We start from the raw sequence: 20,845 nt of genomic DNA, 5'->3' as shown, positions 1-20,845 counted from the left end.
GGTTTTGGGAGGAGTTTCAAGGACATTTTGGGCAAATGCAATCTGGTGATCATGCAGAAATATTTTTGGCAATGTGCAGTGGTGTTGTAATATTGCATTCTAATGCAATAGTTAGGGAGACAACGTTTGACAAATCTTGGTCCCATGCGGAGTAAACACATGGCACTGAAATCTCATGGTTATGCATCTATTTTCCCATCTCCTGCTTTGCTGTTGCCTTCCTGCTCTTTTTTAGCTCATGTCTGTGAGAACCATTCACAGGACTCCAATTTCCAAATGGAGAATAATTTGACTGTATTATTCTGCATAGCAAAGAATGTAAAGCATTCCTTAAATGGTATTTCATGGTAGGAATATCAAACCTGTGGTATGTGTCCAGTTTTACCTTTATACAGTCACATAATTTTTCCCCTCTTCTATTCATTTGGTTCATTATTACATCTTTTCTGTAATGTTTTATTATTTTGTTCTGGTTCATGCCATGAAATGCTCCATACAAATGCAATGTGTTATTGTTCACTTACTCAAGACGGTGAATTAACTGTATCTGAAATTACACTGTATCTCAGTGTACTCCCATTGTATGGGGAAACCTTTTACAGTCCCCTTAAGGTGCCGAGGCAGTTTCATGACCCCCCTTCAGGAGCCATTGATCTGTAATAAAGTGAAGGAAGTGTGTGATCCATCAGTGTGTGGCTTGGGTTTGTACTTCAGGAAAGGGGCTGCTGGTGCTGTGGATTCTGGTACCAGTTGAGCGTGCCTCCCTTCATCACGGCCGTCCCAGCAGTTGAACCCATCATCACCTCGTCCCAGTTGGGTCCAATCATGTAACTTCACACCAGCCTCTCAAGTGGGCAAAGTCAGGCCACATTAAAGGGTCCATTTGACTTAAAACCTCTGCTGAACCCCTGAAACCACACGCCTCCCTGCAACAACCCCCGCCACTACTGTCATATCCCATTGGACTCAGTCATATATTTATTAATATCTCTCTGTTTCGTGTTGCTCCATAGGCCTCTGGCACTTTCAGAAAGGTTGAGTAGGAGAAGTAGAGCAGGCAGGGAGGAGAGTGGTTGGGGGGTGTTTTGAGGGGTCGGGTTGGTAAAGACAGTTTGAAAGGGAGAACAATGCAACAGCATTATTCACAGGCTTCATCTGAATTGGAGCCCATGTGAAATTACACAGGAGGACGGAGCAGCATTGTGTTCAGAAGCTTAGCAGAGAAGTCCTCTAAGTGCTTTCTGAACAGATGAGTTAAGACTGTGCGACTGTATTTGATTTGTGGCACACGACATAGATGAAGCGTCTGCTGGCAAAGATTAATTTTGCAATGAACTGGATCATTTTGTACAACTCTGACTGTGCTGATTGAAGCTGCTTTAAAAAATAAATTGACATGTAATGAGGGAAATGGGGAAACACAGACTTAATTGTTTAAATATTACATGTATTAATACGCTGCACCACAAGTAGACGATTTCTCCCAGGCAGCCAGAGTTACAAGTGTCTGTTACTCATTGTGTTGTTGTTGTTAGTGAAGAGCTTCGAAAAAGGTGTCATCCTGAGACTCTGGATATCTGATCTATTTTAAGTAACAACCAAAATGTGCCCATAAAATTCACTATTGAAAAGTGTTGAGTATCAAAATTCTGCATTGAATTACTTCTGCTTCTGATCTAAATCAGGAAACATTTGTAACTGTGGACTGCAGCTGTTTCATTTTGGCAAAACTCTTAAATTAAGAGTGTAATCAAATGTAATTATAGAAAACAATGGAATAGAATAGAATTGAATAGAATAGAGTAGAATAGAATAGAAAAGAATAGAGCACTGGGTGGTTGAGTCCAACATCATGAATCCAACAATAAAACCACAAAAGTGAAAATTTGAGCCAAGCAAACAAACAAGATATGGAAAATAAAGGGAGAGGAGCTCCAGAGAGGAGAGAGAAAGGCCTGTTTGTGTTCCCGGAGCCTCCTCCTCATGCTTTCACTCCGTCAAACCCTCATTCTTTGCTTGGTGAAATGGAGACTCGGCTTGGTATTTCTCTCTCCTTGCCAGAAACCACAGAGTGACAAAATCTGTGGGGTGTCATAAACGAGTAAAGCCAGGGGGAGAAAGGGAGGAGAAAGGTGGTTGCAGGGGTGGGGGAGGTTGCGAAGCAGGGATGCAAGAGAAGACAGTCGGATCCATCTGGTCCTGATAAGGCAGAGTGGAAAACACATGAGTGTGGTGAGTGGGTGTTGGGGGTGGAGGGGAGCATGGAGCATGGATCTACTTGGAGCGATATACTTTCTGTTGTGCCCTATCAACCCCCCGCCTCCTCCTTCCCTTCTCACCATAGCACCCTCTCTACCTTCCCAAGCCGGCTTTAGCAACAGTTTGTTGCCTGAGGAAAGAACGAAAGAGAGGAGGAGGCAACAAAGGAGGGAGTGTTCCCCTCTCTACAACTTTCTTTCTCTCTCTGTCATTCCTTCGAATCTCCCTAATCCCTCGTTGGGTGCCATCTTTCATCACTGCCTACCATGTGTGTATTATCCTCTACAGAACACTTCCCATTAATATAATAAGGGCTGCCAGAAGCACTTAGCCTTGTGAGCCTGTGTGAGATATGGTAGATGATACTTTGTGTGTGTGAGTTTCTCCCTCATGCAACACACACACACACACACACACACACACACACACACACACACACACACACACACACACACACACACACACACACACACAGAGCAGATCTTGCCTGTGGAAAGAAATGAAACCCACTGTTCTGTCTCCCTGTAAAACGTCCACGATTTATCTCAGGCCCAATATACTGAAGTGACTCTTGCTGCTGCTTTTTCTTCCAGGAGCTGTCACTCCCCACATCCTCTTCATCTGGGCTGGCAGGAGATGACTTGGCAGGTGTCTGACCTGCGCTGCATGTGAGATTAGAACCATGCACAGAGCCACTCTGCGTTTGGAAATTAAATGTCAGGCTCAGTACTGAGTCAGCTCTGATATGGAGATGCAATCATAGCGGGAGCATTGCCAACATGAGAGTTGTTGAGGTGTTATTTAGACAGATGTGGTGCTTGTATGACTGGTATGTCCAGACTTATGAATCTGAAATGAAGAGGAGCTGCAGGGGAAGCGAGGAGTGTGGCTGCATCTGATTTAAAGGGAAAGTTCCGCATTTGGAGAAATAGGCTTATTATTAAAGAGACGACTATTTGAGCTTCTCTCACAGAGAGTTAGATGAGAAGATTGATACCACTCTCATGTCTGTACACCAAGTATGAAGCTACTGCCAACAACCAGCTAACTTATCTTAGCTCAGAAGCTAGAAACGAGAATTTTCTGGCCTCGCTCTGTCCAAAGAACCGAATCTGGTAACCATTGTCTCTGAAGCTCACAAATAAACACATTATAGCTTGTTAGTTTAAAGCATTAAAAAACAAGGTGTAAAAATAACAATGCACCTGTTTTTGGAGGCTTATGTATCAGACTTTTTCTTGACTGTGACCAGTAACTTCTTGGGGTCTCCACTTGGTGCCTGTGAACCATTCCTTGCCAAGAAATAGTTCAGGCTAGCTGTTTGCCCCTGTTTCCACTCTTTGTGCTAAGCTAAGTTAGCTGGGTACTGACAGTAGCTTCATATTTATCTTGCAGATCAATGAGTGGTATCACTGTTATCATCTAACTCTAATATAAGTGTGAAGAAATAAGTGTGTTTACCAAAATGTCAAACATTTTGTTTAATTCAGAATGATAGTCTTTACACATAGAACATTTTATATAGTCATGTTTACTCACTCTGAAATAAATTGCCTGTAATAGATGCAAAGACAGCATTTGGATCAATAAAGGCAAAGGCTCGTGAATGAATGAAAAGTAGAAGAAAAGGCATGAACATAACCCAGCTCCCTATAATTCAGCTCTAAACTCAGTCATTAACTTCCTACATGACATCTAAATTGAGAATCCATCAGTCAATTCCCCTTGAGTTTAAATCATAAACGTCCTTATATCATGGGACAAATTGATCTTATTTCAGCGCCTAATGACATACAGTGGATTTGAAAGGCATATAACTCCAAAACATGTGTGCCGATGTGACGTTTGATTAGAAGCATTTAGGGGAGAATGGCTTTTATTTTAAGCCCAAGTTGTGGCTGGCAGGCGCCTCAAAGTGCACTGTCGGGACAAAGTCGGGCTAATTTTCAGTAGCTCTTTCACTAAGCCTGACAGTACATGAGGGGAATGATGGCATAACCTGCGGTTTCTTAAAGAGGGGATTCAGAGTTTAGTCAGGATTTTTCCTCTTAAGATGGGGACACTGATAGGGCTTAGGAGTTAAACTAACATATGGAGCAAATAGAGGGGTCTCTTGATTTTGCTTCTCTTTTTCATTACCCATTTGGGGTAGAGATGTTTATTCAGGGTGATAACCGGTGGAGGAAAAACAAGAGAGAGTAGAGAGCAGGGATGTTTTCTATTTGTGTCTGTATATGCTTCTGGATTTGCGTGTTTATTTTACTTTTTTTTAAAATGTTGTTAATAGTAAAAGTAGAGTCACATTGGTCTTTACTGGAAAGATCAAAGAGATGAAGTGAGTCTGCAGTGAATTTAAAGATAAGCGTATTAATATATTTTAGGTAGCATGCAGTCTATGTTGTGCTCCAGATTGTTCCAATTTGGCAAATATATTTAAAACTCACATGTGAAATGACACATTTATAGAAGTATTATGGTTACTGTCACTTTAGGCAAATAGATAAGCCTTGACAGAGTCAGCGATGAGGGAGTAAAAAGGCAGAACTAAGGTAGATAAAGACAAAGTAGTAAGAACTCAGCTGTTAGATGTTTGTTTATAATTCCTTCTTTCTGCTTTCCTGTCTCCTTCGGCCTCTCTACGGGTTTAAAGTTTCCCTGCTTTCTGAGGACTGATGAATGGTTTTGGTGGTGGGGTGTACCTATTTAGTACTCGTGTGGATGTGTGTTTTTGTGCACAGGGATGACAGAGAGGGGAGGACTTGGGTTTATTAGCTCACTGATGGAGTCTGGGGAAGCAGACCTCAGACAGCAGCCTGTCAGACAACCACAGAGGGTAGAGGTCATCCCAAACTTCTGGGATGTTAAAAGTCATCAGGTTCAAGGCAGAGTCATCCAGATGAATTTGAGCACAAGTGGTTCGAGTAGCTGTTTTATGTCACAAAACCTTCTATGAATTCTTTTTGGACTAGTTTCTATATTGATAGGTCAGGATAGTCGGGTCTCTCCTGTGGCATTTTACACAGTTATGCACGGTTTGAGCTTCATATATTCTTTTAAGTCAATTGCAGCTGCCTTTACTTTACATATTCCATAGAATAAACCTGGCAAGGTGACTTTCACATGTTATAAATCAAACAATTGTAGATATTCCACGTCGGACCATCAAATCTCGTGTGCTAATATATGCTAATAAACCAAAAACCTTGATCCCTTTTTATCTGATTGTGTAAATAAACCTTTTGGAGAGTGCCTCACTGCCGGCTGTCGAGCAACTTTATTTTTACCACCGAAGTTCAGTTTATTTTGAGTGTTGACATCTGAAGCTACTCCCGAGCCATTCGTCTGGAAGCCGTGACTCTTCAGAAGAAACCAAAAAAGAGAGAGAGAGAGAGTCTGCAGTGTTTTCTTTCCCTCTGGTTTGTTTTCCAGTCTGCTTTCAAAATGTACTGGGTTTTGAGTTGGCTGCTTCACACATGGTGTGGTGGTGGGGATGGAGAGAGGGGGGGAGGGGAGCAGGAGAGAAAGAAACGCAAAGAGAAATGAAAAGTAAGACAAATGTTACACTATTGTAGATTTTTAGATTGTCTCAGTCTCCATTGGATCTTCACATTAATCTACTGTGATTCAGGACAAATGTGAATGTAAGTGTAATGTTATTTTGTAATGATGGTGCTGCCTAAGCACAGTTCCAATAGTCTCAACAAATTGATGTTTACTGATATATACAGCAATGCTCTGTTATTCAGTGATATCATCAATTCATTGGAACAAGATAACTTTGGAGATCTAAGAAATTGTGCCTTAAAAAAGTTATGAAGGGATATTCTGAATGATTAAGTGCTAAAAATGTAAAATTCAATACAAAAGTTGACAGGAGTTTGACCTTTAAACTTTAGATTTAGACACATTTTTGGTCTGTTGAACACTCACAGGTTTTGCTGCTATAGTCTTTCTTGGTCTGTTATGACCAGTAGTTGAGGATGGCTAATTTGAGCAAGCTTTAGCTAGCTAGGTGCTAGGTGTTGCTGTGTAACTGATGTTTATGATGATATAAGTTTTCTGACATTATGACTCTTTTTACTTGTGCTGCTTCTATGCTGATGCTAAAATCTGTGATGTCTCGCTCCAGTCAAACAGGTGATCTCCTGCAGCCTCAGCAGTGTATTCATCTAACAGTTTATCACCATTATGGTATTTAGATTTGACAGGTCATAGGCTATTCCTTGAAGGGCATTCATATAATCCATTACTGTTTCTGAGAAGGATTGTCGTAGAGATCATTAAGTTAATCAAACATTAATGACTTATTGCATCTATTAGCCAGGCCCAGCAAGAGCCAGGGCCGGAGCATTATGTTTTAGGGTTGTCTGTCTGTCCAGCCATCCCATTTTTTGTGAACATGATATTTCAGTAACACTTTAAGGTAATTTCTTCAAATTTGGCACAAACATTTGTGCACTTGGACTCAAGGATGAACTGATTAGTCAAAGGTCAAGGGTCAAGGTCACTGTGACATTGTAATGTTCTGCAAAAACACTTCTGGCCATTATTCAATGCTGTAAGTCAGGAAGGGGAGATTGTGACCTTGTTTTGACGGGAGACATACAACCAGGAGGCAGTGATTCTAGTTTGTCTGAATTCTGAAATCAAATTCATTGTAGTCACTGATTACAAGTAATAGTACCATAAAGTCTTAGAACATTTTAATTCATTCTCTGTTATAAATGTATTCACATAAACAATCATACAATCATTGCCTTGTTAATACATTGATTGATTTGGAAGGATTCTGATAATAAATGAAGCAACCGTCTCCAAACAGCAACAAAATGTGTGACACATCGTTTTTAGGGACACTAAATCTGTCAATGTCAGTTCTCCCAACAAAATCTACGACCGCATCAGGCAACAATTTTTGGTGAAATGCAAAATTGTGATTTGTGCCTCTGAGCTTCTTGTTGGATACTCTCTTGGCCGCGTCGTGCCTATAAATTAACTCAACATGATTGTGCTGCTTTACTAGATGGATGGAAGAGAAGGGAGTTGGGGAGTAAATTTGTCAGTGCATAACATCACTCGCCCTCATGTAGCACTATGTAGCTGAAACATTTTCTCATCACTCCTCAGTGCAGATGCTTCAGTGGCTCTGGGTCAGCCGAGGCTAGCTGTTGCACGAAGAAGCCCACATGGGACAAGCAGTGAGGAGGAACCAAAACTCAATAAACACGGCACTGGTGAGGGAGGGAGTTCAAGGGTGCGCTTGTCATGATGGAGGCTACAGTGAGCGCTCCAGTGGCTGCTGGGGTTTTGATGCTGTAACGTGAAACGGCTGGGGGAAAGAGGACTACAATTCCCCTCTTTGTCTGGTCTCCGCCCCAGCATCACCCCTTTCCCCTCTCCTCGGTGGACCCCCACCGTAGCCAGACTCATCATCTCCCTCTCCGTCTATCTGACCGATGTCTGCCACCCATCACGATGCCTTGATCACCCGTTCTCTCTCATGCTTCGTCTAGCATTACCGTTTTCGGTTCACATATTTCTTTGTTTTTGCTCTTTTCTCACTGTCTGCTGTTTTATCTCAACGTTTTATCTGATCAGCCTATTTCTTTTCTCACCATCTTTCTCTTTCTGTTAGTTCATGAAAATATTTTTTTATATTTCATATTCTTTTTCTAAAACCTCTCTATAAAATAATCTCACATCAGAATAATATGCAGTGACTTTGCTCTCTCATCCTCTCCCCCTCTGTATTCTTCTCTCTCCTCAGTCCCCGGTGGTGTCTGTGGGCTTTGCCAGGTTTCATCCCAACCTGGTGGTGGGGGGAACTTACTCAGGGCAGATTGTACTGTGGGACAACCGCAGTCACCGTCGGACCCCTGTCCAGAGGACCCCCCTGTCTGCTGCAGCACACACTGTAAGGCTGGCTCCCAGTATTAGTATAACATAAGCACTACATCTAACATAACATAGAAGAGTTGCAGTACCCATCAGATATTTCCAGTGAATTTTGGTGCATATACAGCTAATGGAAAACAGTATAAATGTAAACATAAGTTATTGTTGAGAAACAAAATGCCCTTATATCTGTCTAAAAGAAATCAGATATGTGCCAAAGAGGTCATTCTATCAGCCTACAGTTGTACAATGTGTTGTTTTCAATGCTAAAACAATTAGTTGATTAGTCAATCTGTAGAAAATCAATCTCCATTTTGATAATCTGTTTAACATGCATTTATCAAGCAATGTCAAAGGTTTGCTGTTTCTAGCTTCTCAAATTTAAACACTCTGCTTTTCTTTGTTTTATATCATTACAAATTGCATATCTTAATTCAACATTATCAATCATACAAAAGAAGCAATTCAAAAACTGTGAAATTGCAGTTTTGGTACTGGAAAATATTTTCTGACATTTTATGGATAACTGATACATACATCAATTAAAAATAATTGCTACTTGCAGTTCATTGTGATTTCAAATGCTAAAACAATTTCTGAGCTACATGAAATAGCTTAATTTATCTGCTTTAAAAATAATGCAGTGATTTAGTAGCAATGTCCAAAGGAGAGTTAAAGCTCCTGACACTTTGGTCTTCATGACTAAATGAGCAACAATCAAAGATAAAAATAAAAAAAAAAACATCCCTAGTTATATCTGGTTTCATGTATTAAGAGTTTCATGCTCAAAAATCCTGGTAATCTGTTTCATCGGGAATGTGTAGGTGTAGTTTGAGCAGATGTGATTGTATGGAAAGATCTCTCTCATGAAATAACCAAAACAGTTCGAATTTTGCCCCCAAAAAATTGTGTTCCCATAGGACCCACCTTTGCCCATAGTAAGAAGCTGATAGAGTGTTTGTAGGGGCTTTAAAGACTTGAAAAGTTTGTTTGATAAAAATCGTGATGAGCAGATATTGAAGCTGTACTGTACTGTACTGTATCTGATAATGTAGAATAAGGATAATAAGAAATTTTCATTATAACAGCATGATGTATGTTCCCATTAAAAAAAGAAGCTTTGAGACTCAATATTCTCCAGTGAACTCAATGACCCTCTGCAAATTACTGACCAATATACACTAATAATATCTTAAGATCCGTGGCTGCTGTTTAAAATCAAAGCCACAGAAGACATGTAGAAACACACACACTGCTACACAGCGTCCATGCTGTAGATTTAAAGTGGCCGTGGACTCCAATAATGAGGCTGTTGCTCTTGTCTGCTCTGGTCAGTGAGTCCAGCCAGCGAGCACGGTGCTGATTGCTGAATGGATTCTTTGTTCAGCCCAGTACACAAATCAATTACTGCCCAGTAATGACATAATGGTTACGTAGAGTCATTTAAAAGGACGACTGCACACTGGCATGTGAGGTGTCTGTTCGCCTGCTGCATGCGTTGGTTCACAAAGTATCTAATGATGTCACATGTTTAAGGGTAAAGTTACATTATTGTGTTTAAAATCTAATTTAATCTCAGCAAATCAAATCATTGGAATATTTTATTTCCCTCACAGCCAATTATCCCAATATTTATTCTGTAAGGTGTCAAATGTGCAGAGAAATTGTTATGCTTCTAATTAACGAGACTGATCATTTTCATGTATATACTTCCACCCATCTTATTCCTGTGTGTGCCTGCGTGTCTGTATTGCTTTATTGTGTGTGTGTTTTTGTGTAGCACCCAGTGTACTGCGTGAACGTGGTTGGCACCCAGAACGCCAACAACCTGATCACTGTGTCTACAGACGGCAGGATGTGCTCCTGGAGTCTGGACATGCTCTCCCAGCCACAGGTACACAACACACTCTTCACTAATCAGACAGTGCACACAACCTGACACAACCTGTATCTTAAAAGTCTTAAAACACAAATTATATTTAATATTTTATGACTCAGTAACTGGTTAAATGTAACTGTATTTTCTGGAACTGATTGTGTATGTGTGTGTGTGTGTGTGTGTGTGTGTGTGTGTGTGTGTGTGTGTGTGTGTCTGTGTGTGTGTGTGTCTGTGTGTGTGTTGCATAGGAGACCATGGAACTGGTGTACAATAAATCCAAACCAGTGGCGGTGACAGGTATGGCCTTTCCCACGGGAGACGTTAACAACTATGTGGTGGGGAGTGAGGAGGGCACTGTGTACACTGCATCCAGACATGGCAGGTTGGTAGAGACACGCACACAAACACACACACACACACACACACACACACACACACACACACACACACACACTGTTACATACTTATGCATAAAAGATCACAGGAGGATCACTGTCACATGATCATAGCGTTGGTGCTTTAACGTCTTTGTTTGATTTTTCTGCTTACACACTCTAGAGTTACAGATTTAGAGTAAAATAACTGTAAAAATATAAAGTTAGGAAACCAAGACATTTTGAGGTCGATGTAATTTTTCTAAATTAAGTTTATTATTGTGTATTTTTATGGAAATTATTGAAACCTTAAAATTTGGAATAAATTTGAACTGTTCCCCTTGACAGAATGTTGTAAGAGAAATGTATTTGTTTTAATTTAATTTTAATCAGTCAGTCACAAACCACTTCACCCCTTTATTTTTAACCAATGTGAGACCACTGCAATGCTGAATATCAAAGATATCCCCCCTCCCCCTTACAGTAAAGCAGGTATCTGTGAGATGTTCGAGGGCCACCAGGGGCCAGTGACAGGCATCAGCTGTCACAGCGCAGTGGGGACGGTTGACTTTTCCCACCTCTTCATCACATCCTCCTTTGACTGGACTGTCAAACTCTGGAGCACCAAGGTATAATGTGTGTGTGATTGTGTGTGTGTGTGTGTGTGTCTATGTGTGTGAATGTGAGAGAGACAGAGAGAGGGGATGTGTGGGGGGTTGATTGTGGACTTGGAGACAGAGAAAATGTGCGTGTGTGAGAGAGAGCTGAGACTGAAAGAATGAACAAGTGTGTGTGTGGAGGGGGGAGAGATACTGTAGGTGAGCAACTTTTTGAAAATCAGTCTCTTACTGCTTGTGTGTCTCTGTGCATATGTGTGTGTGGGGTTGTGTAACTGTGTATATGGATAATGTGTGCGTGTGCAGTGAAATGATTCACAGTTTTTGCTGATGTGATAAATTCCCTACTAAGAGATCAGACAAAACTTTGACAAGTTGCACGTTTTTGCTGCACAATTTATTTATGAACGCTTGTTGATTTCACCTGAACCCATCCTGAGGCAGTTTCCTCTCAGGCTGGGCTCTGCCACCAGTAAGATGTACTAATAAAATTCTGTAGTTTTATAGATGGTAAAAACAGGTTTACTGCCAATAGTACAGAAGTAGGCTGGATATCTTCCCAACATCAAAGGACGGTTTGCCTGTGATGTGTAACTCAGGGAGACAATGTCCTCCATAGCTGATTTTGCCTTCACAGTAAAAATAGAAGAGTCATCACTATCACTTCAGGACAGTGGTTAAATATGACATGAGTAGAATTTCATTTTAAACAAGACAAACTTAAAACCTAGTGTATGGCTGCACTGTGTAGTATCTGCATTCTGTCTAATGTCAGCTAGTTTCAGCCTTTTTTCTTTTTGCTTCTCTTACCCTCTGTGCTCACATATACAGTATTTTGATAAAACCTAATTCCCAAAAAACTGCTGTTTTTTTTGTTTCTGTGGTAAGACATCGGAACAAGCATGAAACGTGCCCACTTCATGTTAACCAGCTGTCATCTCCGAGCCATTTCCAAGATGCTGCTAGAATGCTGATTTTATAATTGTGACGTCATCTGACAAAATCACCAAACACATAAGTTAGAGACAGTGGCTGTGCTGGCTATACATACTTGTAAAATGATCCCTGAGAGAGAACGTTACAAGCTCATTCACGTCAGCAAAACCGGTGACTCTCTTCTACAGAAAGTAGCAAGGGTTTATCCCAAAAACTTGCTAGATTTGTCGTGAGGTGCTTCCTTTGAAAAGACGTCTGAAAAGTGAGTTATTCTAGCGACAAAGGTGCTAAGTTGTCAACACTGCTTATTCGCACGAAATTATTTTGAAAGCACAACAATCAATGGGGTTCTAGCCAGTCATTAGTCTGCTTCCAGTAATAAACTGAACTGTAACCCCATTCTTTTATTTACCAATAGCTATTTGGTATTGTTCAAAAATTCTGTATGTTCTGTATGCGTGCGTCACTCCCCCTCCCCCATCCCTGCAAAACCTAAGTGCACTGAAGGTGAGCCCTTCTCTCGCTAGTTTTGAGTGACCTCGTCCACTCAGGCCATTTGTTCTCCTTTCAAACCAATGTGATGAATTCCATTTGGCAGCATTTTAGTGGCAGTAAAAAGCAAACAGTCACTGTTTCTGTCAGAGTGAGTGTAGAAGAGTAGAAAAGTTAGGTAACTCATTCAAAGGACACTTTTGGCAGCGGCGCAGGTGGTGAGACCCAAAGTAGTACGCTTAGGTGCAACTGAGATACTGCACAGACGAGTTGAAGAAGGCACGATGGTAAGACCTATGAGCTGAGATGTTGCATTATTAACGTCAGCTTATTGAATTAATTGTGTTCATAAAGAAGAGAATTCGAGCTTGAAGAAGGATGGATGGGTGGAAAGAAGATGGCAGGAGAGCGAGTGAGGGGAAAAGGGCCAGGGGGCGTTTTAAAGAGAAATAAAAATTCATGGTTATAGTGGAAAGTGACGCTAACGTTGAAGGACAGAGAGACCAACATGAGCAGGGCATCAAACAGCAAAAACAACCAAGAATCAAAGAGAGAAGTATTCAGTGTAAGGAAAATACATAATGCATATTGCATAATACCTTTAGTTTTATGCAAGATCCAGTTACAGTTTTCATACTTGGCTATGACAGGCAGTAAAGATGAATTTTAGCTCATGTTTGCAGTCCAGTCCATAAGTCACGTGCAAAAGGTCCCGTGACAGATATTAAAACATTTCTGCGGATTTTCATCAGGAGAGTGGGTTATTTTTCAGGATTTGGGAATTCCCTTTCCTTTGAGGGGCACCGCAGGAATGTGCGTCTGTCTCTTATCCCACATAACCCATGTTTGTATGTGGGCAGGAGAAATACCTGAGTGTATATATATATGTGTGTGTGTGTGTGTGTGTGTGTGTGTGTGTAAACATAGACACCACACATGTCTCACGTACACCTTAAGCAAGCTGCCGTTGCTTACCTAAAATCCCCTTGAGGTTTGCCTTCAACCCACCAATCACAGCCATCACAAATTGTTGTAACACACACACACACACACACACACACAGACACACATGTTCGCAGTGGATTCTCATTGCATTCACACGCACGTTTGCCCTCGCAGTTCAAAGAGGCCGGCGTACAGGAGTCTGCTGATGTTTTTACACTCAGCGGTGCAAATATTGTGGTTAGTGAAAACATTTTGAGTCAGCCAGAGTGTGAAGACGTCGCGACAGCTGGGAGTGGGTTTATAATTGTGCATAACTTGAACCGTCTTGCTCTCTTGACCCCAAAACCAGCGTCTACTAAGTGATTGGATGAAGCATAATCATTCCACTTTTGCTCTCTTAAGAAGTTAATTAAAGGCCTGCATCACCGTCAGCTCAGGTGATTGTTAATGAGTGTTGATAATGTTTCAGATGAGTGTCTGTAGATGTATTTGGAAAAGGAGAAAATGAGATTCTGTCAAGGGTTTAGTCCTGGTGTGCTCTTACAGCACTGCTTATGAAACGTTTCAAAACAATTTCTAATTTGAGGACAACTTCTCAGTCCCCACAGTGTGTGGTTATTATATCTGGTGTGAAGCTATCGAGCTAGCATGGTGTCTGTGATGCAGATGCAGCCAGGATGTATCCAGTCAGATTGTACAACTCTGGCTGCTACAGAGAGGAGATGGCTTGGATCCGTCTGGACAGTCTAGTGATGAGGTGTTTTCTGCAACACTCACAACCTCTGGAACATTTTGAATTTTGAGACGGCAAACACAAAGGTGTCAAAGGTCCCATATTGTATGAAGTGAGATTTGTCTTTTTTGATTATAAATCAGATCTAGGTCTTATATTAATATTGTGAAAATATCAAAGAGCTCAGTCCGCAGAGAAATGCACACAGCCCCTATTCAGAAACTGAGCCTTAAAACGTGCTGTCAGGATTTCCATAACTTTGTGATGTCACAACAAAGCAGCCACCGCCCTCAGCCATGCCCCAAGCCTGGCCTATCTGGACCCACCATCAAGCCTTGCAGGATTTGGTTTCTTTGGGGTTTTTACCTGAATCCGCTATATTTTTATTTTGTCACAGCCAGCCAATCAGAAGAGAGGCTCAGATTGGTTCACCCACCTGTTGTTGCTAGAGGAGATGTAAAACTACAATGAGATGTTTTTTTGTATTTAAAGCCACAAATGTATCTTGTTATGGATATCAAAACTTCTAAAATAAACATACACACACAAAACCTGAATAGTGTGAAATATGGGACCTTTCATGATTGTAGTACTGGATAGTATTATAGTTTGTATTATTTCAGTAGGATTTTACTAGTGTGACTGTAAATGCTAATAATTTGTAAGAAAACTATTTTTAGCATCATTAACTTCAGAATTAAATTCCTAACTAACCTTGAATCCATCCATTTATCCATTTTCTTAACTGCTTAACTTGTTCAGTGACATGGGAGACTAACCAGACTTTTATGTCAATAAATTTCCATTGCGCTTTGACGTCAACTATCAGTATCCAGTGTACCAGTAATGGTTTTCTAGTTCAAACGTGCTAGAGACTCCCCAGATCCTCAGCTCAGGAAAGATAATGACAAGCAGTTACTTCACGTGCGGCGCCACTTGGATTAAGCTTAATTTTAAGATTAGTTTTAAGACTTGTTTACCCAAATCACTTTATTTGAGATTATGGCCAGACAGCAGTAAAACAGTAATTTACAGAAGATAGAAAGAGGACTTTATTCATCTGTTGAAATAGCATATAGAGGCAAATCAGATTATAAAAATATAATGACATTTAAAATGCAACCAGCTGATATAAAATATTGTAGAGATAGAAGATGAGTAAAAGAGTTAAGTCAAACAGTAATGGGGACACAGGCTAAAACAAGGAGAGAGAGAGAGAGAGAGAGAGAGAGAGAGAGAGGGAGCATAAACAGGGGCCACCCAACTGATCGAATGCTGAAACAGTGAGGTGGAGAAAAATGACCTCTGCTGTCACCTGTTCGGCTGGAAAACAGGTTCAATCGAGGCTTGAAATTGGCTTGGCCCTGTTTGGTTTGTGTGTGTGTGTGTTTGTGTGTGAGAGTGGGCGTGCACTGCTACCTTGTCTGCAGGGCTCACAGCCTTTCAGAACAACTGTGGCTTGAGAGAGTAAAGGTGATGGAGGAAAAAAAAGAGAAGGCATGAGGAGGAGAGAGAAAAAGAAAGAGACCACATTCCTTCATTTGCTCTTCCAGCCAACCTGTCTCCTGTCTTCGACCCCTCCCACTCTACCTGTCAGGAATGCAGTTTGTAAGCCGCTGGAATCCTAACAGCCAGTCTGAGAGATGGGGATACACACACACACACACACAGCTTCTTTTGCGCTTCTTTTGACTATGGGAGACATCATATTGCTACAATAATATGTACACAATTTAAATACACTTCAAAAGACTTTCACTGACTACATTTGTTCCCCAACCTCTGACCTTAAGCTAAAAGAATTAATCAGTGAACTATTTTAATCTTCTTGAGTCATTTTTTCATTCTGCTCTGCCTTTGGGGACATCTGGTCTCCATAACTTCAGAAATTTAGAAATAGAACCACAGAAATACACAAACACACTGACTGATAAAATGGCTAGATCAATATTATCAGCCAATATTATCTTATCACACATACTGCATATCAGTATTGGTATGTATTTTGGCCACTAAGTAATAAAACATTGCAATAAAGATACAGTTTGTCCACCAAAGAGCACTGACTTTATTCTTCAGTTATATAACATAAAAAAAAAGTTACACTAAAATATTGTTATCGGTATAGGCCTAAAAAATCCAGTGTAGGCTGAACCACACACACACTCCAGAGCGCCCCCCCTTCTCTCTCTCTCTTTCTCAGACAGCTGTTGTGTTGAGGTTACAGTACACCTTGTGCAGGGGCCCTCCCTTTCATCTCTCCCAGCGGTTTTATGGCGCTGTGTGAATGTGCTAGGCTTTTTAATTAGGCTCTGCACCCAGACAGGCCCCAAGGCTGAGGCAGCGCCACTCTGTCTGAAACTCACTCACTCCCTCTCTCCATTTCTTCTCTCTCTCTCTCTCTCTCTCTCTCTCTTTTCTGTCTAGTGTGTCATCTGCTGTAATCCCTAACTCTCTCTCTTTTTCTCTGCAGTCACACACACTCACACAGATATCCTCTTTTCCTCTTTTCCAGCACAACAAGCCTCTGTACTCGTTTGAGGACAACGCAGACTATGTGTATGACGTCATGTGGTCACCTGTGCACCCTGCGATCTTTGCTGCTGTGGATGGCATGGGCCGCTTAGACCTGTGGAACCTCAACAACGACACTGAGGTGTGTGTGTGTGTGTGTGTGCACTGGTGGGTGAATATAGGTCATTGTGGGCGTGTTTTCTGTGTCATCTCTTTGTGTGGTGATGTGCGTGTGTGTTTGTGTCCTCAGGGCCTGTTGCTGGGCCTCAGCCCGAACCGCACAGCCAAACACCCAGGCCTTTTCCCTCCCATCAACCCCACACCCCACCACCAACCCCTCCACATCCCTTCCTACACACACTCACACGAATCTGGATTCCCCTGTGGGCGTTTCCCACAGCCCTCGCTTTAAATCAGACCGGGTGACATCTCCCCATCCCAGCTCCCACCCAGTCATCCCGCTAACATTCCTGCAACCTCTGTCCAACGTTAAGGCAACCTCAGGACCCCACCACCCTGTCCCATCTCCGTCCCACAATCTGTCCCATCAGTGGAGCACACAGATGTGCAGGAGACTACGAGCCCCAGCCTTCAGTCCGCAGCCCCATGCTGGAGATGAAAATAATAAAAGGAGATAGTTCAGGCCAGGGGCCGAGGTTTTTCATTTATTTTAAGATGAGTGCATTTAAGGCCAGTAAATAATGGCTGATTTTATTATTCAGTTGAAATGTACAGGCTCTAAAATAGCAAATAAGACTTAATAAATAGAAAAGATTTAAAATAACAACTTGGACACCTGTTTTGGATTATTCATGGTCATTTTATGAAACACAGATTCACGCCAGGTCACTGTCAAACCTGTTTAGCCTTTGAATTATTTTCTACAAATCATGTGTCTTCTTTTGCAGTTTGTAATTGATATAAGGAATAATTGCACATTTTGGCAAACAAACTTATTCATTTTCTTGGCCAGATTTAGTTGAGAAGATCAGTACCACAATCATACCCAATACTTTACCGACTGAAATGATGAAATCTACAGTATCAAAATTTTACATCAAATTTTTGGTTAAATTCTTAGGCCTCTGTTCAAAATCAGGAAATGATTCCAGCTTGATTTTATTTAATTTTTATGTTTGAATTAACCCAACAAGATCAATGAGTTCATTAGTGAGCACTGAACAGAGCCAGGCTCCCTGTTTCTTTATGCTAAGCTAAGCTAAGCGAAGCAGCTTCATATTTACTGCACAGACATGAATGTGTTATCAATCTTGTCATCTAACTCTCGCTAAGGAAGAAGAAAATCACATTTACCAAAATATCAGAGCTATTCCTCTACCTCTACTGGAGAAGGTCATCCGCTAATCGGAAGGTCGGTGGTTCGAAAGCCGGCTCCTCCAGTCCTCATGTCAATGTGTCCGGGGGCAAGTGTTATAGAAAAAGTGCTGTATGATTGTATGAGTGAATGGGTGAATGCAGCTTGCAGTGTAAAGCACTTTGAGTGGTCGACAAGACTATAAAAGCGCTATATACTTGCAGTCCATTTACTGTTCCTTTAAGTATAAGAGCAGAGAGACAAAGTTGCTTTATAATGAAAATATAACTTCAGCTGTGAGGCTGAAAACCATACTTTGCTACAACTCTCGTAGAGGAGTAGGCACCAAACCTTTGATCACTCAGGTAAAAGTAGGGATAAAAGGATCCTCCATTCTCCTTCGCTCTTGGTTTCCATGGAGACAACACCCACAGTGCCTTCAACCTTAATATGAGTCTGCATCTCTACAGATGCTCTCCTCCCTCTCTCATAATGCTCCTTTGCTCTTTATTCGACTCATTTTCTTGCAGCCCCTTCGCACTGTTCACATACATAAAATTCATGTCTCATCACCTTGGATTTCGTGGGTGAAATCATTTCCATTGTCTGTTCTAATCTCTCTTTTCTTTTTGTTTTTAACCCCACTCTCAATCGCTGATCCCATCACTGGTGTTGTGCCTTCTCTCTCCAGCACAGATGACAAGTTTCCCATGGTTCCCTCAACAGCGGCCTTTTCACTGACAGAGGAAGAGTTCATTATCGATGGCCTAACTCGGCTAACAATGTGCTTTATGAGAAACATTTGCTCAGACACACGCACACACACACACAAACGGATGTACCAAACACATGCACACACACACATTCACTCACACACAGTCGGTCTAATAGCAACAGACTTCCCATTGTTGCCGTCATATTAAAAACACACAGTCATAACGACATTAACGGAGCAGTGCAGCGCGCCTGGTTCTCATTTCCACCACACACACACACACACACACACACACACACACACAAGTATACAGCCAATACAGATACAGTACAGATCCACTCGAGCGGAGCGGTGGAAGCTAGCAGACTAATGGCAGTCAGTCTGTGGTTAGCACTGCTTTAAATACGCAGGAGCTCGGTGTGTGAGGCGACACGATGCCAAGGCCTCTGTCTCCACCGGTGACATGTGTCAGACTCGCCTGCCACATGTCAGGAACAGTTTATGGAAACACTACAGATGGTTTTTGGTTTTTAAAGGTGCAACACGAGCACCGCTGTTGACTAAAAAGAGGATCAGCTCACCCACAACAGCAAACATGAAGGCAGTTATTATAAAGTAAATATTGTGTCCACATTTGAATGAGAAGTTGTAAATTTGACAGCTATGTTTGTCTAACTTCAAACGTGTTTGGATGAAGCTGGCCTTTTTATGTGGTAAATTTGTTCTGTAAATTAGACTATAATGGCATAATGCTCCCATTTTCCAATAAACATTAAGAAGATTAGCGTAAACATCAAGTAGGTCATTAAATAAAAAGAAACTGGGACTCAAGAAACATGCTGTAAGTGTAAATCTTTATTTCAGAGCATTTGTGTTTAGATCTGGCTTGTAACAAACTTACAAACTAACCCATTCACTTTCAGTGAGCTGCATTATCATAAATAAAATATAAAAGGTCAAACACACCAAAACAAGAAAGCAAAAACAAAGCAAGAAACCGTCATTGCCTGCAGGTGGCAGCCTGGAGGTGCTGTTGCTTTTGTTGCTTTTGGATGTAGTGGAGGATTTCATAAAGGTTTATTTGCCTCCTCACATGGAACTTACACTGATTTAAAAGGGGAGGTCAGACAGTGTGCGGCAGATTATGGAAGCAAAGAAAGGTTATAATAGTTTAGCAACTGAATACATAAATGTGAAATTTAACCACTACTGAATACTTAATGATGAAATATAAACACCACTGAATTTATAGCATTGAAGTATTTCACTGTGAAATCAATCGCTCTTCTTGTGGGTTTTTTAAGGGCCCCCAAATTCAGTTCATTCAAATAAGGTCAGAGAGTCAGAGTCAGAATAACCCAGTTTTCAAATGTGATGTGATCCACTGGTGGAAAAATTTCTGTGGCATTTTGATATTTCTGTTTACTGCTTCACCAGGTACCAACTGCAAGTGTGACCATTGAGGGTGCATCGGCCCTCAACAGGGTCCGCTGGTCTTCAGGAGGAAAGGAAGTCGCTGTGGGTGATTCAGAGGGCCGAGTCTGGATCTACGACACTGGAGAGGTACTGATAATAATCCCGCACTTTACAAATAGATGAAATCACATAATACATTCACTGGAAAGCAGGAACATATTCTATGTCTGTGAGCAGAATCTTTTTTTTTTTTTTTTTTGTACCCAGAAAAAAACAGCAGAGTAGCGCTCATTGCTTTAAGGACAGGTTAATTATTACAGAATAATAACTGACATTTTAAATAATGCTGCACTGAAGTGTTTCCCACATAAAACATTAATATTTTGGCAGCCGGCTCTGGTTAGAAATAAAAAAAAAAAAAATCTGCTCATTGTTGTTGGATTCACTTTGAGTGCTCTGATGCAAAGAGCCGGTGGTTCTCGCGGACTTCGTTTTCAAACAATCAAGAATTAATTACACCCTAGGTGCCAAAAGCATGAGTGGACTACAGTCACCAAAATGTATTGCGCTATTGCAATTAAGTTGTTTTACAGTAGATTGAGAGATTTTAGTGCCTAAAAGTGGAGTGTGTGGTCTTGCTGAATGAAACATCAATTACATCTCATCAGAAATGCATCCCTCTTTCCTGATTTTACCAAAATAAAGTGTCATGTGGTGGGAAATTATGTATGTTACTAGTGACTGAATCTGGATTT

The 20,845-nt window shown here is 41.2% G+C and overlaps 1 protein-coding gene across 12 annotated transcripts in view; it reads left to right on the top strand.

Moving 5' to 3' along the window:
• LOC139634675 (cytoplasmic dynein 1 intermediate chain 1) overlaps window positions 1–20,845 on the top strand; it is a 54,585-nt gene that overhangs the window by 30,851 nt on the left and 2,889 nt on the right. For all 12 annotated transcript variants that reach the window (XM_071501302.1, XM_071501300.1, XM_071501299.1 and 9 more), the window contains 6 exons: window positions 8,027–8,173; window positions 9,935–10,048; window positions 10,282–10,415; window positions 10,892–11,036; window positions 16,646–16,786; window positions 20,112–20,237. In XM_071501302.1, coding sequence (XP_071357403.1) covers window positions 8,027–8,173; window positions 9,935–10,048; window positions 10,282–10,415; window positions 10,892–11,036; window positions 16,646–16,786; window positions 20,112–20,237 — 807 coding nt within the window. The remainder of the gene's footprint in view (window positions 1–8,026; window positions 8,174–9,934; window positions 10,049–10,281; window positions 10,416–10,891; window positions 11,037–16,645; window positions 16,787–20,111; window positions 20,238–20,845) is intronic.

Source organism: Trachinotus anak, unplaced genomic scaffold (assembly GCF_046630095.1).
Source record: "Trachinotus anak isolate AG129_WGS33_773 ecotype Australia unplaced genomic scaffold, CSIRO_AGI_Tana_v1 ptg000016l, whole genome shotgun sequence".
NCBI classification, from domain to species: domain Eukaryota; kingdom Metazoa; phylum Chordata; class Actinopteri; order Carangiformes; family Carangidae; genus Trachinotus; species Trachinotus anak.
Note: the sequence above shows the minus strand (reverse complement) of the source record. Positions and strands in the feature narration are given on the sequence as shown.